This window comes from Phyllobates terribilis, unplaced genomic scaffold, assembly GCF_046119375.1.
Source record: "Phyllobates terribilis strain yellow unplaced genomic scaffold, ASM4611937v1 Scaffold_1__5_contigs__length_1240528914, whole genome shotgun sequence".
Taxonomy (NCBI): domain Eukaryota; kingdom Metazoa; phylum Chordata; class Amphibia; order Anura; family Dendrobatidae; genus Phyllobates; species Phyllobates terribilis.
Genome location: NW_027362761.1, coordinates 760,578,039 through 760,600,216, shown reverse-complemented (window position 1 = coordinate 760,600,216; position 22,178 = coordinate 760,578,039). Strand labels below are relative to the sequence as shown.

The window sequence follows — 22,178 nt, the reverse complement described above, 5'->3', positions numbered from 1 at the left end:
AATTAGAATATCATCAAAAAGTTAATTTATTTCAGTTCAATCCAAAAAGTGAAACTCATATTATATAGAGTCATTACAGAGTGATCTATTTCAAGTGTTTATTTCTGTTAATGTTGATGATTATGGCTTACAGCCAATGAAAACATAAAAGTCATTATCTCAGTAAATTAGAATACTTTATAACAACAGATTGAAAAATGTTTTTTAAAATCCAAAATGTTGGCCTACTGAAATGTATGTTCAGTAAATGCACTCAATACTTGGTCGGGGATCCTTTTGCATCAATGCGGCGTGGCATGGAGGCGATCAGCCTGTGGCACTGCTGAGGTGTTATGGAAGCCCAGGTTGCTTTGATAGCAGCCTTCAGCTCGTCTGCATTGTTGGGTCTGGTGTCTCTCATCTTCCTCTTGACAATACTCCATAGATTCTCTATGGGGTTAGGGTCAGGCGAGTTTGCTGGCCAATCAAGCACAGTGATACTGTTGTTTTTAAACCAGGTATTGGTACTTTTGACAGTGTGGACAGGTTCCAAGTCCTGCTGCAGAATGAAACTTCCATCTCCTAAAAGCTTGTCGGCAGAGGGAAGCATGAAGTGCTCTAAAATTTCCTGCTAGACGGCTGCGCTGACTTTGGTCTTGATAAAACACAGTGGACCTACACCAGCAGATGACATGGCTCCCCAAAGCATCACTGCTTGTGGAAACTTCACACTAGACCTCAATCAGCTTGGATTTTGTGCCTCTCCACTCTTCCTCCAGACTCTGGGACTTTGTGGAGTGTGTCAATGACTGCCTTCTGGACATCTGTCAAGTCAGCAGTCTTCCCCCCCCCCCCCCCCCCATGATTGTGGAGCCTACTGAAACGGACTAAAGGACCTTTTTAAATGCTTAGGAAGCCTTTGCAGTTGTTTTTTGTTAATTATTCTAATTTACTCAGATATTGACTTTTGTGTTTTCATTGGCTGTAAGCCATAATCATCAACATTAACAGAAATAAACACTTGACATAGATCACTCTGTAATGACTCTAATATGAGTTTCACTTTTTGTATTGAAAAACTGAAATAAATTAACTTTTTGATGATATTCTAATTTAGTGAGAGTATATATCTTCACAGGAAGAATATGGATGGATATTAGGCTGATATAGTTTCTTTCAACTATGGTTTTCATCGATAGAACTAGTAGCCATAATATAATCTATGGGACAGTTAACATAACATGTATCAGTTTTTTATAAAAAATAAAAAAAAATTACCCATACACGTCCATAGGTTCATGAAAAATCACAGACAGCACACAGATGCCAGCAGTGTGCAGTCTGTGTGTTATCCATGAATAACATTGGAATAGATAAATAAACTATGAAACTTTCTATTCATATGCAAAAAAAAAAAAATAAATAATAATTGATAAACACAAGATCAAAAAAGTCACTGAAAAATCAGAACCAAAACACTGATAAATTTTGTATAAGTGAAAAATCATGGCCCTCTAAATGAGGCCTTAAAGCATATCAAGCTTGTCTTTATTAGAAATGGATGGTATTGTATCTATATCGACATAGCCTTTTATTAAAAAAAAAAATTATAATACAGAAGTAAATGGCAGATACAAACAAATATACAGGTGTACGGCTGATGTACAGGCTCTAATACTCATAGGGTTCAAAGTATACAACCGTTAGTATTTCTGCAAAATGTCTAAAATTACACTCATTTTTTTCAGAAGTTTATTTTTACAAATTAAGAAAACACTAGAACTGTTGCAACATTTTATTACTGAAACCAATGAAAACAATCCACAACGGTATGACATCTTCTACACCATTGCCCCCACACGGACAGCAGGAATTTAACAAGACTAACGTCTTTCTTTAAAATATATAGTTTAAAGTGCTTGAAAAATAAAATTTAAAAAAATAAAATGCTAGTTTTTGAACTGTGGATTTTGAGGAACAGCAGCCCCTTCAAGCGGCAGGGAGCTGGATACAGTCATTAGCTGTCCTGCATGCAATCTCTCATTCATACGGAGCTCACAGCCATCTTGTAGCATGCGGATTGCTATTCGCGCAATGTTCTTTGAATCATCTAAACCACAGTGAAGGCGTCCATCATATCTCATGCCCAGTTTCTCAAGCATCGTCGTCAGCTTGGTCCGATTTCTTGGAACCTGTGTATTAAAGAAAATAACATTTGAAAGACACGCAGTTCATGTTTTTTTTTTGTTTTTCAGCTTGCAAGCCATTTTGTATATAAAATATCTTATGATCAAAATACATAAAGTGGCTCCACACCATAAAAGCTACAGGCTGAAAACGCAACACTGTACCAACCTTGTAAAAATTTCCATAACACTTGCGAATATTGCACCATCTCTTTGCAAACCTCGGGTATTTTATACCACTGATGTGACACTGCATATTTAAAAACTTGCTCATATCCCAAGACCTGCAAAGGAATAGAAAAGAGTAGCAGATGGTTATACACCAGAAAATCAATGACCAGACTATACAAGCCATCTATTGACATTTCATAACTATAATTAAGAATAACTTTCAATTTACTTAATTACTGATATCTTCCGGCATTTTATTTCTAACAAACAGATTATTCTTTGAGAGGCTGAATTCAGGAATGTGGTAATGTCTCACTGTGGGTCAAGTACAGTCAGTGATCATCTTGTAAATCACATTTCATCGCACCCGAATCAAAAGTGGAAGCAATATTCCCATTACTAGAATTTAAACACACAGCAAAGTTACCCAAAATCTTACAGAAAGTAGATGTGTCAAAATACTGTGCTCTCTGATCCACTTTAATGTACAGAAATGTATATCTGAAATATAACATTATACTCCTCCTTGTGGACTATAGCAGCAAAACTTATTTTAGAAGTACAATTGTGACAACAGACCCCCGGGAAGTCAAAATGAAGACAGACTGCCGCAAAGGCCTACAGAAAGATAGTCTTGAATGGGAACCTAGCCAGTCACCAGCTAAATGAAATTTGGGGGATCAGCATGGCACTCAACTCCTTGCAATAACTGGTTCCAGTATTTATCTAGTTTCAGTTTAAAGAGGTTGTCCACTACTAGGACAACCCCTTCTCACTCTAAACGTTTGCCCCCGGTAAAATAAAAACAGTTATACTCAACTCCGATGCCGGCGGCGTTCCACTGGTGTCGGCACTCGCATACCTGGAGCTCACGTGAGCCCTGCACCCAGTCAGCGCTGGCATCAAGAGGAAGTCAGGGCTATGGCTGTCTGCGCACTTCCTCTTTATTACTTATACATCTAAAGGGGACAGTGATGCCAGTGCTAACTGGACACAGGGCTCACGTGACACCGCTGGAACGGCATGGGAGGAGAGTATAGGCATTTTTATTTTAATGGGGGCAAACAGTAAGAAGGGGTTGTCCTAGTAGTGGACAACCCCTTTATTAAAGTCCTTTATATAAAGCAATGTTTCCCAAAGTCCAGTCCTCACGGTCCCCCAACACATCATGTTTTCAGGATTTCCTGAGTATTGCCCAGGTGATGGAATTACTATTATTCATCAAAAACTACCACAGGTTCTCTCACCTGTGCAATATTAAGGAAACCCTGAAATCTTGATGTGTTAGGGGGCGGTGAGGATGAGGTTTGGAAAACACTGCTCTAGAACAAAAGATTGGTAAAAGAAAACCAAGTCCTTACCCATCTGTCAGGATGGCATACTTAAACTTTGTACCCAGATCCTTTTGTCTCATCCAGTCCACTGCACTTTGGAGAACCGCAGGAAAAGCGTCAGCCTGGTCCACAAGTTCCTGAGAATAAAACATTAACCTTATAGACCTGAATGAAATAGGAGTACGTGTAAGAAACCAGATGTTGTCAGAATGATAGATGGTGGTATCCTCTGAAGTATGCGTTTTCGTATAAGCATACTTACTGTGGCTTACATAAGCCAATAAAACAATAAAAACTACTGTGAGTATACTAACGGTTTAGGAATGGAATCTTTCATAGAAAAAAATATTTATTGCAAATGCAGAATATATAAAATTCCCTTATTCTGTGGCTCAGTGGTTAGCACTGTTGCTTTGCAGCGCTGGGGTCCTGGGTTAAGAACAACATTTGCAAGGAGTTTATATGTTCTCCCAGTGTTTGTGCGAGTTTCCGGTTTCCTTCCACATTCCGATAAGGAATGGGAATGTAGATTTTGAGCCCCATTGGGGACATTGATGGTAACGTCTATAAAGCGCTACGGAATATGATGGCACTACATAATTTAAATAAATCACATAGGTAAATAATGTAATTTATATTAAAGTTCAGTTTTGCTTTATATTGCAGCTATAAAAGTAGTCCACTTACAGTGGCATGTAAGAGTTTGGGCACCCCTGGTCAAAATTATTGTTATCGTGAACAGTTAAGCAAGTTGAAGATGAAGTGATCTCTAAAAGGCCTAAAGTTAAAGATTACACATTTCCTTTTTATTTTAGGAAAAGAAAAAAAAAAAGGGCACTTAGTCCTATTGGTAATTATATTTCCAGTACATCCTGACAGCACCATGGAGGTCGTCCTTCTTATCCTTAGGCTGTGCCCACGATGCAGAAATGAAGCAGAAAATTTCTGCAGCGTTTCTGCATCTCCCTGGCAGAAAAAACGCATGCAGATTGTACATGCAGATTCACATGCATTAAAGCATGCGTTTCCGCATGTGGACTGACAAGCACTTTCCAGGCGATAGCATCACTTGGAAAGTGCTTGACAACTAGGTCACACTGTATAAATCCATGCAACCGGCATGGATTTATATAGCGTGACCGTAAAAATAAAAAAATAAAGCTATACTTACCTCCGATGCCCCGCCGCGTGTGCTGTCGCGCTCGTCCTGGCTTCTTCCTGGTTGCCAGGCTCTCGCGAGACAGCCTGCGGTCACATGACCGCGACGTCATCTCAGGTCCTGGAAGATGAGCGCTGCCGGCAAGCAGAGAGAAGCCGCCGGACAGGTGAATATAACTTTATTATTTTATTCTTTTTTTTTTTTACAGGTACAATGGTACCCAGGTCTGGATGAGAGTCTTCTCTCCTCCAGAACTGGGTACCATCCACACATTGAATCGCATATAATCCGCGAGTACAAATGTACAGACACGGATTCTATGCGTCTCAATGCAAGTCAATAGCGGCAATTCCGCTGCGCTTCCGCAAAATTAATGAACATGCTGCGGATTTATGAGCGCTGCAGAAACGCTGTGGAAAAATCCGCAGCATGTGCATTGACATTGCGGAATGCCATTGGGGACCATGGGGTGCGGATTACCAAGCGTTTTTGATGCGTTTCCGCAGCGGAAACGCATGAAAAAATCATCGTGGGCACGCAGCCTTATAGGGACAGGAAACACACAAGAGGTTTAAAAGGCCCCTCCCACCCTCACCCCTTAGTGTCTTTTCAAGTACCACACCAGGATGGATGCAACGAGATTTTATTGAATCTTTCTATTCAAAATGTTAAATCACGAGCATTAGAAATTTAAGGGAGGGAAACTAATCGTGCTGTCAGGATGGACTACTGGAAACAAATTAACAGAAGGAATAAATTGCCCCTTTTTCAATGGCATCCCTCCTGACAGCAAAATGGAGAATACCAAAGCCAAGTATCAGGGTGGGACCACTGCCTGAACCTTCCTACGGAAGGCAGCCTGCTGAGTTGACAACACATCTAGTTTATGGTGCCTACAGAAAGGGTTCAGAACTACAGGAAGTGAACTGACTCCACCATACACGAGATACAAGATGTCATTATCCCTAGAACCCTCATAGCTGATCTGATTGAATGACCCCTTTGAAAGGAGTGAATTCTGTCTCTTATTAATACGAGCTTCTCTACAGGCAGGAATGATGACCTCAGACGAGAGTCCAGGAGGACACCTAAGAATATCTTTCTGGTCCATGGAACTAGATCAGACTTACTCCAATTTATGATCCAACCCAACCTCTGCAAGGTTGAGATTGTTACTTCCAGATGGTTCTTTAATTTTACCTCAGAGTTCAATATAACGAGGAAGTCATTCAGATATGGGACTATAATGATTGCCTTTTGTCTTAGAAAGGCTACAATTTCCACAATTCGTTTCGTGAACACACGAGGGACCGAGGCTAGGCCAAACACGAGACATTGAATTTGGTAATTGAAAATCAAACCTTGGAATTTTACTGCAAATCTTGAAAATTTTTGCCGGGAGGGATGAATGGGTACATGATAATAGGCCGCCTCTAGATCTAAAGTACACAATTGAATTCTCGTCTATCAAGGGAATGGTAGGTTTTATGGTCTCCATCTTGAACCTCTTGCATGTGACCCAACGATTCAAGGGTTTTAAATTTATTATGGTGCGAGATTCTCCTGAAGCCTTGATGGAAAAAAAGATTTGAATAGTGTCCCTGGAACCTGGTATTATTGCTCCTGACAATATCAGAACCTTTATATAGTATGAATCTTTTTGCTGGGAATTGGACAAACTATTTGGTAACTGGCTAGAATTGTTCTTCGAACCCACTGATCTTGAGTAATCGATTGCCAACCTTCTATAAACCACCTGAGCTGTCCCCTTCTGTCCTAGCCTTCCTGTTCCTGAGCCTGAACCGAAAAGGGAGCCTCTATCCCTACCTCCTTATGGGTAGCTACATCTGCCAGACTTTGATTTCCCTTTATATTCTTGCCCTTGGGAGGGATGGGACCTACAAAAGATTTGGAACCTTCTGGATCTATCTTCAGGGAACCCCTTCTTATCTGAAGTCTTCTCTAGAATCTTGTCCAATATTGGACTAAATATCTGTAAACCTAAGAAAGGGATGGAGCAGAGTTTATCTTTGGGCTGGTTATCGCTGGACCATGTTTTTAACCAAATAGGACGACGGGCCGCATGTGATAATGCACTATTCCTAGCGGCAAATCTAACCGATTACGCGAAAGCATCAGCCATAAAACCCGCGGCTAACTTAAGTAGTGGCAGGGAACCTAAAATAACCTCTCTGGATGTCTTATTTCTCAAATGATCTTCCAGATCGATCCAAAAGGTGCATGGACCTGGCTACTGAGACAGAAGCTATGTTTGCTCTCATTACAGCCGCTGAGGCCTCCCAGGCTCTCATAAGGAGTCCGTCTGCCATTCTGTCCATGGGCTCTCTGAGACTTGAGTCCTCAAACGGGATTGAAGTCTTTGCAACTTCGGCCACTGGAATTTCGATCTTCAGGAACTCTTCCCAGGCCTTTACATCCTCTCGTTCAAAAAGGTAAACGGATCCTAAAATCTTGGGGTATAATCAATTTCTTCCCGGTGTCTTCCCATTCCTCCATAATTATTGCTCGAATGTGATAATTAACGGGAAAAACTATTTCTCTGGGATATGAGGCCAAACAGCTAATCTTGAATGGAATGGGACTTCTGTGATTCCTCTACTTGCATGGTATTCCTCACTGACTGAAGAAGCTCGTTTGTATTCTCGGAAGAGACAATATTTCTTCCCTTCTTTTGTGGTGTGGTGGGGGTCAGCAGCTTTCTCCCCTTCTTCCTGATCCAACTTGGAATTAAGTTCTGAAGAGGATGAACAGTCTCCCATCTCAGCCTTTTAGGACGAGGACCAGATTGAGAAGTTTGCGGGGAAATGAGAGTAGAGAGTGTGGCCTGCACCTCCTCTCTCATCATGGACCCCATATCTGATTAAAAAAAATAAAGTGAGGACTGTTCCTCCTTAAAGATCTTAGAAATGCAGTCCGCACACAATTGTTTCCCATATACCTCTGGCAACTTGGCATTGCAGATGGGACATCTCAGACTTCCCTAAGGCCTTCCTGGTCTCCTTTTAGTTGCTCAGATCAGTGTAATAGAAGTTCCCATCAGGAATGTGGAGTCGGAGTCAGCATAAAATGGCCCAACTCCGACTCCTAAAATATATAATAAATTGGGTACAGTAGTTCAATGCAGTTTGTGGGGAATATTTTTTCCTAAGAATTTGGGAAAGTTATGAAATGTCCTTTAAATGTCTGTCCTATTCCTGATATAAGGGTCTAGACTTTTAGCTGAGATGAATCTGTGCTACAGTAAATTTATCACTTAAACATGAGCCATGTATGAGGGAGTCGGAGTCGTGGAGTCGGTGTCATGGAAATTGAGGAGTCAGAGGTTTGGCTTACCGACTCCATAGCCCTGGTTCCCATGTCCTAAAACATAGAATGGGGAACACCAAATATATAGAAATTCCAAGGGCCAACAATCCCTCCTATAGACAACTCATAGTACCAGGGTCTTCTCTGATGGGGCATCTGAACGGTCCTGAATCCTCCATAACCTTCAGCTGCATAAGCCCATCCCAACTGACACAGGTAATGCTTTTATACTACCTTGTCTTCTGAGCAGACTCGATCCCGCAGTGTTCCACAGAGGAACGCACGCTGTGCTGGGATATCCGGAGGACCCAAAATTATTTCTAAGAACCAGCGTAGGGTATTGATTCTTTATTTACAAATTGCCATGAGGCAAATAAGCCTCCTTGTGAGACAATTGTCCATTAGGGGTTATACCATACCAATAATATCTCTCTCTCTCCCTGGCTGTGAGTTTCCTCACTTTCATTGGTATTGGTAGTATTATATAAAGCTTTAACTCAGTATTTGAAAATCGTTCCAAGGAAGGACCAACACAAACTTGTGTTTTTAATGTTACGCAAGTCGAAAAGGTGATAAAGATTACCTTTTTAATAACCACAGAACTTTTAGTTAGGGCTTATTTGCATCATGGCAATTTGTAAATAAAAGGGATATCTGGAGGTGCGCGCCAAGCCTCTGTCCTGCTGGTCGCATGCCTAAATGAAGTCACTGGAAGTGCGCATGCTCTATGCAGACGCCACACGGGGCCCGGGAGTGAGAGGAATGCCGGAGGCCGAAGCCAAGAGCCCTGCACCGGAGGGAAGCGGACTCGAGGACCAGGAGCTCCTTGCTCGACTGGCTTCTGGCTGAGGGACCCCCCTTAGACCACTTGATAGGGGGAAAGGAGAGGACCATCCTCCTGAGCCCGATTCACAAGGTAATCTTCACGCTTAAGCGCCTTTCTCTCGTGTAGGTCCTCATAGGGACAGGAAAAGCACTAGAGGGGTGAGGGTGGGAGGGGTCTTTTAAACCTCTCGTGTGTTTCCTGTCCCTATAAGGATAAGAAAGACAATCTTCATGATGCTGTAAGGAGGGACGTCCTGGAAAAATATTTATCTTCATCTTTTACATTTTAAAAATTACAAAAAGGAAAATAGGCAGATGCAAAAGTTTTGGCACCCTGCATGGTTCGTGCCTAGTAGCACCCCGTTTTGAAAGTATCACAGCTTGTAAACGCTTTTTTGTAGCTAGCCAAGAGTCTTTCAATTCTTGTTTGAGGGATTTTCATCCATTCTTCCTTGGAAAATTCTTTCAGTTCAGTGAGATTCCTGGGTCGTCTTGCATGCACTGCTATTTTGAGGTCTAGCCACATATTTTCAATAATGTTCAGATCAGGAGACTGAGGGCCATTGTAAAACCTTCAGCTTGCGCCTTCTGAGGTAGTCTATTGTGGATTTTGACAAGTGCTTAGGATCATTATCCATGTGTAGAAGCCATCCTCTTTTAAACTTCAGCTTTTTTTTTTCTACAGATGGTTTTATGTTTGCATCAAGAATTTGTTGAAATTTCATTGAATCCATTCTTCCCTCTACCTGTGAACTGTTCCCCGTGCATTGGCAGCAACACAACCCCAAAACATGATTAATCCACCCCCATGCTTAATGGTTGGCGAGATGTGCCCTTTTTTCCTCTACACATACCTTTGATCATTGTGACTAAAGAGTTCTATTTTAACCTCATCGGTTCACAGAACTTGATTCCAAAACGCATCAGGCTTGTTTAGATGTTCTTTTGCATACTTTTGATGCTGAATTATATGGTGAGGACACATGATAGGTTTTCTTCTTATGACTCTTCGATGAAGGCCATATTTGTGCAGGTGTGTCTGAACAGAAGAACAATGTACCACAACTCCATAAGGTAAAGAATATTTATACCGTGTTAGCCAGTAGATAGAACAATATTGGAATCTGAGAGTCCTCAGTGGTTGATATCTTTTCAGTTAGCCATTAAAAGGTATCAACCACTGAGGACTCAGACCACAACTCCATAGTCTTTTGCAGTCAAGCAGGGGTTCTGATTTGCCTCTCTAGTAATCTACGAGCAGCTCTCACTGAAAATTTGCTTGGTGTTCTAGACCTTATCTTGACCTCCACTGTTCCTGTTAACTGCCATTTCTTAATTACATTTCGAACTGAGTAAAGGGCAACTTGAAAACGCTTTGCTATCTTCTAATAGCCTTCTGCTGATTTGTGGGCCTGCATCATTTTCAGAGTGCTAGGCAGCTGCTTAGAGGAACCTATGGCTGCTGTTTTTTGGCACAAGGTTAGAGGAGGCTGGGTTTTTATAAAGCTGGGAAATTTGCATCACCTGGCCTTTCCTAACGATGATAGTGAACAAGTCATAACCCTAACAGGCTAATTATGTCTGAAACCTTGATCAAACTTATCTGAGGACACAAATCTCCAAGGATGCACAAACTTTTATATTGGCTTATTTTCCTTTTTGTAATTTTAAAAATGTAAAAAAAAAAAAAAATAATTTGTGTGGCCTAAAATATAAAGGAAATGTGTCATCTTTAACTTTAGGCCTTTTACAGACCATTTCATCTTCAAATTGATTTACTGTTCACAATAACAGTAATTTTGACCAGGGGTACCCAAACTTTTACATGCCACTGTAAGGAGAACCTGTGTTATTAACCTGCCCATTGCCAGGACTTTGCCAAACGCTGTGGGGAGAAAATTAACTTCAGTCCCTCCACAGCATATGGGTTTCAGTCACGAGGCGGAGCCAATACGGTTCAGTCACTGTTCTGGGTATACACGGTTACATCTGCTGCTTTGTATTTTCAGAGTGCTGACTGAACCATCGCCGATGTCGCCCTTATGATTGAAGTCCAAATGAACGCTATGGAGGGAATAAAGTTAATTTTACCTAAAGCGTTTGGTTCAGTGCGCTATTAACCTGCAGATTAATGCCATATCTGCAGGTTAATAGCGTCTTTTCCTGTGACAGGCTCCTTTTAACGTAATTTAATCGAGCACTTACCTGAGTTATTCCTGTAAGATTAACGCAGAATTCAGAAAGTTGTACGTTGATTTCAGGCTTCACATACCGCTGGAAAGTATCCTCCTTTAAAGAAAAGGAATAATATATGAAGTTTATTGGGGCAGTGCAGATGAGCGATTTTTTTCCACTGACCAAATCAGTGTGTGGGGGGGGGGGAGAAAAAATAAATAAAAATCACAGCATGCACTAGTTTCTTCAGTAAATTGGATGACACTCATCCATTTAAGAAGTCTATGTGTGCGCAAACACGAGAGGAAAAAAAAAAAAAAAAGGTGCCATACGGACAGTACAGCATCCAATTTTTACAAATACACTGCAATTCAGTAACAGGAAACTGTAAATGGTCTTGTAAGTTATTAACAGCTGGTGCTGTAAAAATCTGATTGTATACGGACAGCACATGGATGACGAGTAAAAAAATCATCCCACTTTTCAGCATGAAACTCTGAACGATTTTTTATATGCTCTTGTGCCCCTACCCAGTACTCAAACGTTGAACTGGACAAAGAGTTGTCATCTTCATGGGATGTGAGGGTATCATTCCATCCATACAAACAAATATAAAATGTTCAATCCTTTTGTAGACTCCATTTTTCTTAAGGCATGCTTTTATGGTCACACCCAGAGTTCCTGCAGAGTGGGGAGGGTGGATGGTCTATGCTGTGACAGCAAAAGGGCATCTTGACAGCAAAGGATGTGATGAGAATGGAGAAGAGGTGGCTATCACCAGAGGAGATCAAAAGCAAGTTCTCACTTCCTAATAGTCATTTCCTCTACATCCAACAGTAAATGCGTTCTGTAAGTGGCCAGACATCACACAGTATCCCAATCCTCGTTATACAAGTATCTGAGAAACCACTTCCTTAAAGTCCAAGTAAACATTATGCAGAAATTAGGCAAGACGGGCAGGGAATCATGACATTACAGAACAGGTAGTAAACGGTTGGAGCAGGTTTGGGAAATGCATAATTTGTGAACAATAAAGGGAAACCTACTTTAAATTAATGCATGCCACCTTGTATTGTTTTAATATAAGGCCATCCCCTATAAAAACAAAAAAAAAATCAAAAGGAAAACTAGTTATAATCTCTCCATGGAACAGATGACAACTTATTGATTGGTGGAGGTCAGACAGCTGGGACACGCACCAATCGACAGGTGCGGAGAACTTTTATCCCCATAAGAATGAGCGGTGGTATACGCTGTTTTTTTATATGATACATCTTAGTTTATGTAGGCCTCATTCATGTGTCAGTGCTCTGTTTTTATTTTTTTCACGGATATAACACGTACCCATTATCATCTTTATATAACACGTACCCATTATTATGGTGCTATTCACATCTCCCTGCAAGACAGATATTTCTGTTTTTTTTCCAGCATCACAGATGAAAAGGGCTGATACAAGTCTATGGGTCAGTGAAAATCACAGGCAGCAGATTGATTGCATCAATGAACAATCCACGATTAACATTTATAGGAGCAGCTTTGTAATTTATTCATCAGTAAAAAACACTGAAGACACTGATGGTAAAAACAGACACACTGATGACACCAGTAGCATTTTTTCATGTACTAAACACATGTGAATGAGGTCTTGATGGTAAGTTTAGGTTGACGCGCTGTGTTTTATGACAAAATCAGATGAAAGAAAAAACAAATGCAAAGTATAAAAAATAAAAATTTGCAATTTTAAAACTTTGAAAAAAGCGGCTGACATAAGGTAGACGTGGTAAATGGTCTTTAATAAAGTTTGTGTGGTATGGCTATCTGGTTTAAACGTAAAAAGCATTTAAGTATCCTTTTATTTTGTTTGGAAGTTAGAAGGGTTAAAATGTAGCAACAATTTTTGATTTCTTAAGGAAATTTACAAATCCTATTTTTCCTTTAAATAGACCAATAAAGTTTTGAAGTGACTTTAAAGGGGCCTACAATTTTAAAAACTGCTGTCAGGAAAAGTGAGATATCGCCATATTTTAGATCTATGAACGCATTATTAATTTTGATCTCGGCTTAAATTACAGTCAATCTGAAAAACTGGTAGGAAAACTCAAGGTTATGATGACAAAGTAATATTGAGCAACATTGCATACCTATGTCTTAGATAATTATTATCAGTTGTGTCAGTTCACAGCCCTCTAGACATCCACGTAACCCTTTCCCGCCCAAGCCATTTTTTGTTTCCTTTTGTCTTCCCAATCCATAAAGAGCTATCATTTTTTATTCCATTGATATAGCCATATAAGGGGTTACATTTTTGCATACAAGTTGTATTTTCTTTATTGGATTCATAATTTACCATATAATGTACTGAAAAGAATAGAAAAAAAAAATTATTATTTTTTTTTTCATAGCATACTTGAAGAAGGAGACTTCTAGGGTTCTCGTTTAATCCCGTTACTCAGAATAAGTTTAGTTTCAAGACACTTTAATTTGAGCTTTACAGATGCAGCGATACAAAATTTATTCTATTTGATATCTTGTTTCTCTTTAACAAACTGGAAACAGACTAATTTAATTATAGTCAGAGCTTTTATTAACCCCTTGTGATAGGCATTTTTTTTTTTTTTTGCAAGAAGAGTTGTTTTACCATATAATGAACTGAAAATGGAAAATTGTGGTGTAAAAAAAAAAAAAAAAATGCAGGTCCACCATTATTTTATGGGTCTCATTTTTATGACACTCAATGTACCTTCAGTATGACCTGACCATTAGATGGAACGAGCTCAGCTCTTGAGCCAACTCCATACACCCACACTTGACACAGGTCATCTATTACGTCCTATGTCTGGGTTACCAATAGGCACTCTGGGATTGTACTGTTAACGGTAGTGGGCAGCTAATGGGTGACAGAGAAAGATGCTGCATTTGCTATTAATCATGGCAAAATTGCAATGTATTCGTAAAAATTGGATGCCATGCTGCGTGTGTGTGGCAGTGATTTTTTTTTTTGCTCACCCATACGTAAATGTGATGAGACTCATCCATTCAAGTGTAGGAAACTAGCGTATACTGCAATTTTTTTTTATTTTATTTTATTTATTTTTTTTTTTTTAAACACGCAGATTTGGTCAGGAAGAAAAAAAAAATTGCTCATCCACCCTACCCCATTGAATAACATTGGTCTGATTTTTTTTTTTTTTTTTTTTCCTTGAACGAGCCCCAACAGTCATTTAGTAGGTTTAGCTTGTAGGACCAGTACATGCATGGCGAATGTCAAGAAGAGGTTAAATATGTGTATTTAGTATAAGCACATTGCAGTTTTGGATTTAGAGCCAATGCCAGGAGTGGATCGAGCAAAGGGAGAAGTATAAATAAAGTATTAATATTTTCCATTACTTTTTTCATGCCACTTTAAGCTTTGGAATGAAAAGCTGTACACAAAAATAACACTTAAACAATGCTTTTTTACAACAAGTACAGTTAGAAACTAGTTCTAGTAAGTGAAAAGAAAAAGATTAGATATTAATATGTATATATGTATACAATTTATATTACATTATTTCACATTCCAATGTAGTTTTCAAACTGTATCAATGGGATATCATGTGAGATAACTAAGTTTACAAACTTACAATTTCCAAAGTCCTTGTATTGACCAAGGCGATGGGGAATTCGATGATCTCATGGATGTAATCGGGTGGATTACCATCCTCACAGGTGGCCTCAAAGTCAATAACACAGATGTAGTCATAGTAGGGAGCAGTGCCGCTGGGTTCCTTTAGCTTCTGCTTCTTGTAGTAATTCTTGAGACGCTTCTTCAGAACATCCTTCACTCCTCTTTGTTCAGGGAGAAAGGGAACAAAACACAAATATTAGTTTCCCAGGATCTTGATTATAAAAACTCCGTACTTGCCCTTCCCAAATTCAGGATCAAAAAGTTACATTTGGTTAAAACAGACTTTCCATGTGAAGTCCATTGAAGGGGTTGTCCACTTTCAGGAAGATGGACCCAAATGCTCAAGTATTCCGCTGCTTGGGTCTGGGTGTTTTGTCCGCAGCAGTGAAACCAATCACTGAGCTCAGCGAATGTAAACATCACAAGCTGATGAGCTCAGTGATTGGATATAGCGGTGACGCGTGCTGTCGACTTGACGTCACAGCTACAGCCAAAACACCAGGAATAGAGCAACGGTGAGGAGCCGGTCTTGGACCTGGGAAGGCAAATATCTGCCATGTCATTTTTTCCTGAAAGTGGAAAATTCCTTTCATAACATACAGCACATTTGATGGAAACCATAAAACTATAGCTAATAGTCCTTTTACAGCCAGCTTTACCTGGTGTCCAGCTTTAAGTCTGTAAGTTTAGCTTTCAGCTCCTCTTTACTCATCCTATTGACACATCCATTGGAGTAGGCAATCTCTTTGTAGACTGGATCACTGAAGTCACTGACACTGGTCTTGGTAGAACAAGTCCCTCCTTCTGGACTCTCCGGAACCTAGAAGTTACTATTTCATAAGTGGTGGCAGTGTAGATAATGTGGATCATGTACAACTGATAAGGAACAAAGACCCTCACTGTCCCTTCTTGGTAGGTGTGTTGGGAAACGACTGGCAGAGAACTGCAAGGTAAAAAATCTGCAAGCTCAAATAATCCCAATGAACAGTTCCTCCATTAGTGAGGCGGGGAATGGGGTGAAGGTTCAAAACAAAAAACGCCTTTTCTTGCTGCCGTCGCCCCCACCTCCATGTTTCACCCAGGCGTGCCCTGCCGTCGCCCCCATCCTCCATGTTTCACCCCGGCGTGCCCTGCCGTCGCCCCCATCCTCCATGTTTCACCCCGGCGTGCCCTGCCGTCGCCCCCATCCTCCATGTTTCACCCCGGCGTGCCCTGCCGTCGCCCCCATCCTCCATGTTTCACCCCGGCGTGCCCTGCCGTCGCCCCCACCTCCATGTTTCACCCCGGCGTGCCCTGCTGTCACCCCCCTCCACGTAGCTCACCAACGTGCCCTGGCACCACCCCATCCATGTTTCACCCCAGCGTGCCCTGACGTTGCTCTCCTCCATGTTTTACCCAAGCATGCCCTAGCGTGGGCCCCCTCCATGTAGCTCACCAGCATGCCCTGACACCACCCCATCCATGTTTTACCTAAGCATGCCCTGGGGTCACCCCCCTCCATGCGATACCCCAGCGTGCCCTAGCGTGGGCCCCCTCCATGTTTTACCCAAGCGTGCCCTGGGGTCACCCCCCTCCATGCGATACCCCGGAGTGCCCTAGAATGGGCCCCCTCCATGTAGATCACCAGCTTGCCCTGGGGTCGCCCTCTCCATGTCATACCCCAGCATTAGCTACCATTGCCCCCACCATGTACTACCCTAACATTCCCTGTCGTTGCCCCTCCATGTGGTACCCCAGGATTGTCAGCCATTATTACCCTCCCTGAGATCTCCGCGGTCTTCATCGTCCTGCAGAGCTCGTCCTCCTCACATGCCCAGTTATGGAGAGGCCTGTTCTCCTTCTGGTCCTCCATTATGTCCGTCTGGAGCTCTAGAGATGGCCGAAAACACGTAGTGGGCTGTGTCATGTACGCTAGCAGAGCCGCGGTCTCTCCTGCGCAGACTACAGCTGACTTGTCTATCCCGCGTCCAGCACAGCTCTGACGTATTTCCGATACAAGGACACCGGACATCCGCAGTCTTCAGCAGCGAGAGTCGCCATTTTTGTTTCGGGAAAATAAATGATGTGAGGCATTAGCCGGCCACATGGAGGCGCCAACAGAGCGCGCAGCGGACACTGCAGGCACACAGCACTTGTCTCCAGCCGTGGCAGAGGGGGGAGGAGTGACGCCCTGACTATTAACACCTTCCTGTCCGGCTGCCTCACTACATTACCGCTCTCTCCAGATCCATGAGGGCTTGTTCTGTGGTGTGGGAGCAGTTGAAGTTTTGACACCATTTATTTTACCACACAATGACTTGTACACTGGAGAAAAAAATCCAACTGCAGTGAAATGGTGAAAAAAAAACCTGCAATATCCGCCATTGTTTTTACAATTTTCTTGTATGATAAATACATGATTCTCCAGGTAAGACCACAGCCCCACTATCAGTATTTGGTCAGTATTCGGTCAGTATTTTTTCTCAGGAGTGGGAGACAAAACCAGGAGTGGGTGATAAATGCAGAATTGGTGACTTGTTTCTATTATACCTTTTCTCTGATTGTTCCTGATCTGGTTTTGTCTCCCACTCCTGAGAAAAAATACTGACCAAATACTGATAGTGGGGCCGTGGCCTTAGTCTGATAATGATGATAAACAAGAGGGGGTTTCGTTAATATTAGTCATTAAAAAAATTCAGCACTTTATTCTTTTTGAAGTGGAAAGCAGGAGTGGAGGGTGTGCTGATGTAAACCTTTGAGAGCCAGCCTCTAAGAAGACGTCTGTAATGCCAAATGTAGAGAGCTCCTGCAACCAACGGCAGGGCGACTGTCACTTCTGACACACCCGTGACAGGAGGGTACTGTAGGGGGAAACTGCGTGGGAAGATTCAGTGTGTGCGGGGGGTCGGTGACATTTCTGGTGCAGCATACTTTATGGAGGCCATGAATGGGGTAAGAACACTGAGAGGTTTTATTTGGAACACTATTTCTATGTATGGGCCGCAATACATGTCGTCTCCCTATGTTTAAAAGTAGGGAGGTATGCCCTTCTGTCACTATAGCCACTATACTCTACGACGCCACCTACTCTGCAAAAATTTTTTTAGGGGTGGCCAATACGGACTCTTGCTGTGGGGCCCCTGGATCTATGGTAATCCATTTGCTCCCCAGGATCGTGTTGCGAAAGTGAAGACTGGAAATGGAAGGCGTTCCATAAGTGCACCCGCATCCAGTATATTTATAGTCTGCTGTCAGTGATTGACAAAGGCACTTAATTGGTTAAACAGCAGCAATTGGAGCTTGCTCTGGTTGCTGCTGTAACGGGGCAGCAAATACTGATATTTATAGTAGAGCTACATCTGCCCGATACAGATTGCGCTCAGCTCATGAGTCCGCTCCATACACCCTGCCTGCAACCTGTGACACAAATATACATCACAGGTCATTAAGGGATAATATGTCATGATTGTTTTTTTAAACATGTGATGTTTGTGAGCACGGTGGCTCAGTGGTAAGCACTGTTGCTTTACAATGCTGGGGTTCTGGGTTCAAATTCGACCAAAAACAACATCTGCAAGGAGTTTGTATGTTCTCCCTGTGTTTGTGTGGGTTTCTGTTAAATATTAATTATGGATATTCATTTTATTCTGAGTTCTGTACCATACATAAGATTGCATCAGCCATCGTTTCTAGATGACATGCGCTATTTGTGTGTGTATTTTTAGTTCATTACCATATGCGGAATAACAGGTGCAAAAAAAGCCCATGTTAGAGACCGGGGTCTCTTGCCATTCCACAGGACACAGGAGGAGGGTCTGTGTGTAAACCAGCTGCTGATGTAGGCCCAAGGAAACACGTTCTTTACCCAGACACATGGTGTCATCCGGACACACGTGCTGGACACAGACAGACGCAATCTACCATCCAGAATCCCAGGGAAAGATGGGTGAATCTCAACAATTAAGCTAATTATGGACAAATGGACAATCACTTTGTAACTAATTATTGTATGTACCTTCTGCAATAATTCTTTTTATTGGACAACCCGAGAATAAATAGATACATTTTTTATAAGAATATCTTGATATTGATACTTTGAGAAGTCCTCGATAGACAAAAAATACAGAAAGAAGTATTTTTTTACAGTTTCCTCTGGGTTCTCCGATTTCCTCCCACACTCCAAAGACATACTGATAGGGAATCTAGATTGTGAGCCCCGATGGGGACAGCAATGATAATGTCTGTAAAGCACTGTAGAATTAATGGCGCTATATGAGTGTGTAAAATAATAATTTTATTGGTTCTTTAGTATTTTTTGCTTCACTTTTCACTGTCCAAAAGTGACAAGAAAGGTGGGTGAAGATTGAAGAAAGGGCGGAGTCTATCACAGCCCAACAGAATCATACCTCCTAACTTTTACAGAAGAGAAAGAGGGACAGGTCATGCGGTGCACATAGCGTGCCACTGCAGATTTTTGCCACGCCCATTTCCCATTTTTTTTCTACCTTGGTAGGAGGAGATATCAAAGGAGGCGGTTGCAGTGAGGGACATTCAGCAGACGCCCGGGACTGCAGGGCGCAGACCCAAATCCGGGACTTGCCTCTGAATCCGGCATTGTTGGGATTAGAGTTGAGCGGATCAACTCACCCGACTCCGGTCCAGGTCAGTGGTACCCGGTGACTGGACGGGAGGCCGCGAATCTCTTACCTTCCGGTGTCCCCTGGCTTTTGATTAGCAAGGTCTGGCGCAATGTGATTTGTGCATCCTGCTCATCTCCACTTAGGCCCAGAACTTTCTCATCTTTATGTAGCTTCACAATCAGACATCTGGCTTTTTTGTGTCCACACGCTGCATGAATACTGTGTTTTTTGTTTTCTGCAGGTGTTCGCACCAAACTACGCAATAGCAATCTTCTCTATTGCATTGTTCTGCATTTGTTTGACGTTTCCCCCTTATTGGATGCATTTTTCGTTCAGATGTGAAGCAGTGTTTTTAATGTGTTTGGGTTTTTTTTTATAGCATAGAAAAGTTTTGATTCTGCACTTAAAAAAGTAACTGCAGTTTTTTACATGTGATGCGCCCCCTGGGCTGTGGGGTACTCGGTAGCAGGGCCGGTCGTTGCTAGGGGAGATATCACAGTGGCTGTGACCCGGTCCATGACCCAGGGCGGTCAATCAAAGGAGATTTTATAGTTTTTGTATTTAATGTTTGTGACACCACCTGTGGTATGCGGTCATATGGAGCCGCCGCTGCGGAGCAGGTCCTCTGGAGCTTTTGGTAATGCAGCAGAGTTGGTTCAGCTCTCCACAGGTAGAGCTAAGCTCCAGGGCGTTGCTGTGGTGATTATAGATGAGGTAGATGTTGTTGTGCAGTGTGGTGCAGGGGATGATGGCGCAGCAATAATTCACAGAGACAGTGGGGTGCAGTCTTCAGGGTTTACTCACGATTCTCACGTTGCTCCTGGTTACAACTGCAGATTATAACCAGCCACGTCGTCCTGCTTTCACCACGGGAGGAGTTCAGCAATCCCTCAGGTAATTCAAGAGCACTTAACGGGACCCCTTTCTGTGTGCCTTTCTCAGTCGTCTTCCTGCGCTGGCTCTCACCCTCCTGCCCTGCGCCTCGCAAACAGTGTCCCAAGCCGGTAACCTCAGATCTTGGCGGGCAACCTGGAGTTCCCTGGATCCTGTGCGGCTACCTTTTTGGCGATAAATTGCGGCTGTGGCAACTACACCCTGAAAATGTAGAAGCCTCCGGTCTCTAGCTGAATATTGCAACTCCCACTAGTTAGGGGCCGGTACCCTTGGCAGCTTGATCCCTCCACGTCCTGGTAGATTTGGGCGTACGGGTGGCCTCCAGCACTTCCCGTACCCCTAGGATTCCTCTTTCCTTCTGGAGCCTTCCTTCCTGCTCCTGTCCTCTCTTCAGTCAGTCTCACCTCCTGGGCCTCTCTCACTCAGGCCCGCTCCTCCTGAGCTTAGCTCCTGCAGAGCTCCTGCTCCCCACGCTCTCTCCTCATTGTTCCCTCAGACTGTTCTGACCACTTCCAAGGTGGCTTCCCTTTTTATGCCACTCCTGAAGTGCTCCCCTGTGCCCCTTCCTCCACCTACACCCACTACATGGTTCCACCCTCCAGGTAGGGCCCTGGGACTGTGCTCTCCCTTAGGAGCAATCTCGCCCTGCGCTCTGAAGTGGAGTGTAATGTATGTAAGTGGTTGGGTGAGATGCAGTACCTCTGTGGTGGCTGAACCCGCAGGGGCGCCACACATGCGTTTTTTTAAGCTCCACATAGAAGCCTCTAGACAAAAAAAAAAGCACCAAAACCTCATAGTTCAGCCACGTCTTTCGACACACAGGGGACGCAGTTTTCTGGAAATCACATCCACTTTGCTTGGACAGTTAAACACAGCAAAATTTCTGTACAAAAAAAGCAGCAGAAATGTCCACCCAAAGCGGATGTGATGTCATGAAAACTGTGCCCTCGGTGCGTCTCAAGACGCTGTTGTAGTGTGTGCTACTGGTGATTTTTTTTTCTCTAAAAGCTTCTGTGTGGAGCTTGAAAAAGATGCATGTAAAAAAAAACCTTTGCATTTTTAACCTCTTCATCCCAAAGCCTGTTTTCACCTTCCTAACCAGGCCATTTTTTTCAATTCTGACCAGTGTCACTTTATGAGGTAATAAATCTGGAACGCTTCAACGGATCCTAGTGATCCTGAGAATGTTTTTTCGAGACATATTGTATTTCATGATAGTGGTAAAATTCCTTCGATACGACTTGCATTAATTTGTGAAAATATCGGACATTTGGCGAAAAGTTTTAAAATTTTGCAATTGTCAAAATTTCATTTTTATGGCCTTAAATCAGAGAGCTATGTTGCACAAAATAGTTAATAAATAACATTTCCCACATGTCTACTTTACAGCGAGGCTCAGGAGGGAAGGAGCGCTATTTGACTTTTAGAGAACAAATTTTCGTAGAATAGTTTGCGGGCTCCATATACAGAGCCCCTAAGTGCCAGAAGAGCAGAATTCCCCCTCAAGTGACCTCATTTTGGAAATATCACCCTTCTGGGAATTTATCTACATGTGTAGTGACGATTTTGACTCCATGGGTGTTTGCCAGAAGCAAGCAGCAGTTAATGTTGTTGAGTGAAAATTGCAAATCTACCATTGTAGTGCCCAGTACATATTGTTCCCAGCTTGTGTTTCTGGAGACATGTACCCATAAATTAGGCGGGCTCTCATCACTAAAGAAATGCCAAACATGTGGACGCTAAATGTGGTTTAGGTACACTGTGAGGCTCAGAAGGGAGGTGGGGATTTGGGAGTGCAGAATTCACTGGATTTCTTTTGGCGGGTGAGGAGCCATATCG

The 22,178-nt window shown here is 42.4% G+C and overlaps 1 protein-coding gene across 1 annotated transcript; it reads right to left on the bottom strand.

Moving 5' to 3' along the window:
- Nucleotides 1-1,591: 1,591 nt before the first annotated feature.
- Nucleotides 1,592-16,816, bottom strand: ERI1 (exoribonuclease 1). The gene is made up of 7 exons (XM_073655192.1): nucleotides 16,583-16,816; nucleotides 15,486-15,646; nucleotides 14,783-14,987; nucleotides 11,187-11,270; nucleotides 3,698-3,807; nucleotides 2,335-2,449; nucleotides 1,592-2,171 (listed from the first exon to the last, which is right to left on the bottom strand). Exons 1-7 carry the CDS (start codon nucleotides 16,730-16,732, stop codon nucleotides 1,929-1,931), a joined length of 1,068 nt encoding a protein of 355 aa, XP_073511293.1. The 5' UTR covers nucleotides 16,733-16,816; the 3' UTR covers nucleotides 1,592-1,928.
- Nucleotides 16,817-22,178: the final 5,362 nt, after the last annotated feature.

What these genes read in the sequence shown, in the direction of transcription:
- ERI1 (XM_073655192.1), bottom strand. Translation starts at nt 16,732, where the DNA reads ATGACACAGCCCACTACGTGTTTTCGGCCATCTCTAGAGCTCCAGACG. An exon ending in GACTTAAAGCTGGACACCAG is followed by an intron (nt 14,988 to 15,485) that starts GTAAAGCTGGCT and finishes CCCTGAACAAAG; the next exon opens with AGGAGTGAAGGATGTTCTGA. An exon ending in GTTATGGAAATTTTTACAAG is followed by an intron (nt 2,172 to 2,334) that starts GTTGGTACAGTG and finishes TTTAATACACAG; the next exon opens with GTTCCAAGAAATCGGACCAA.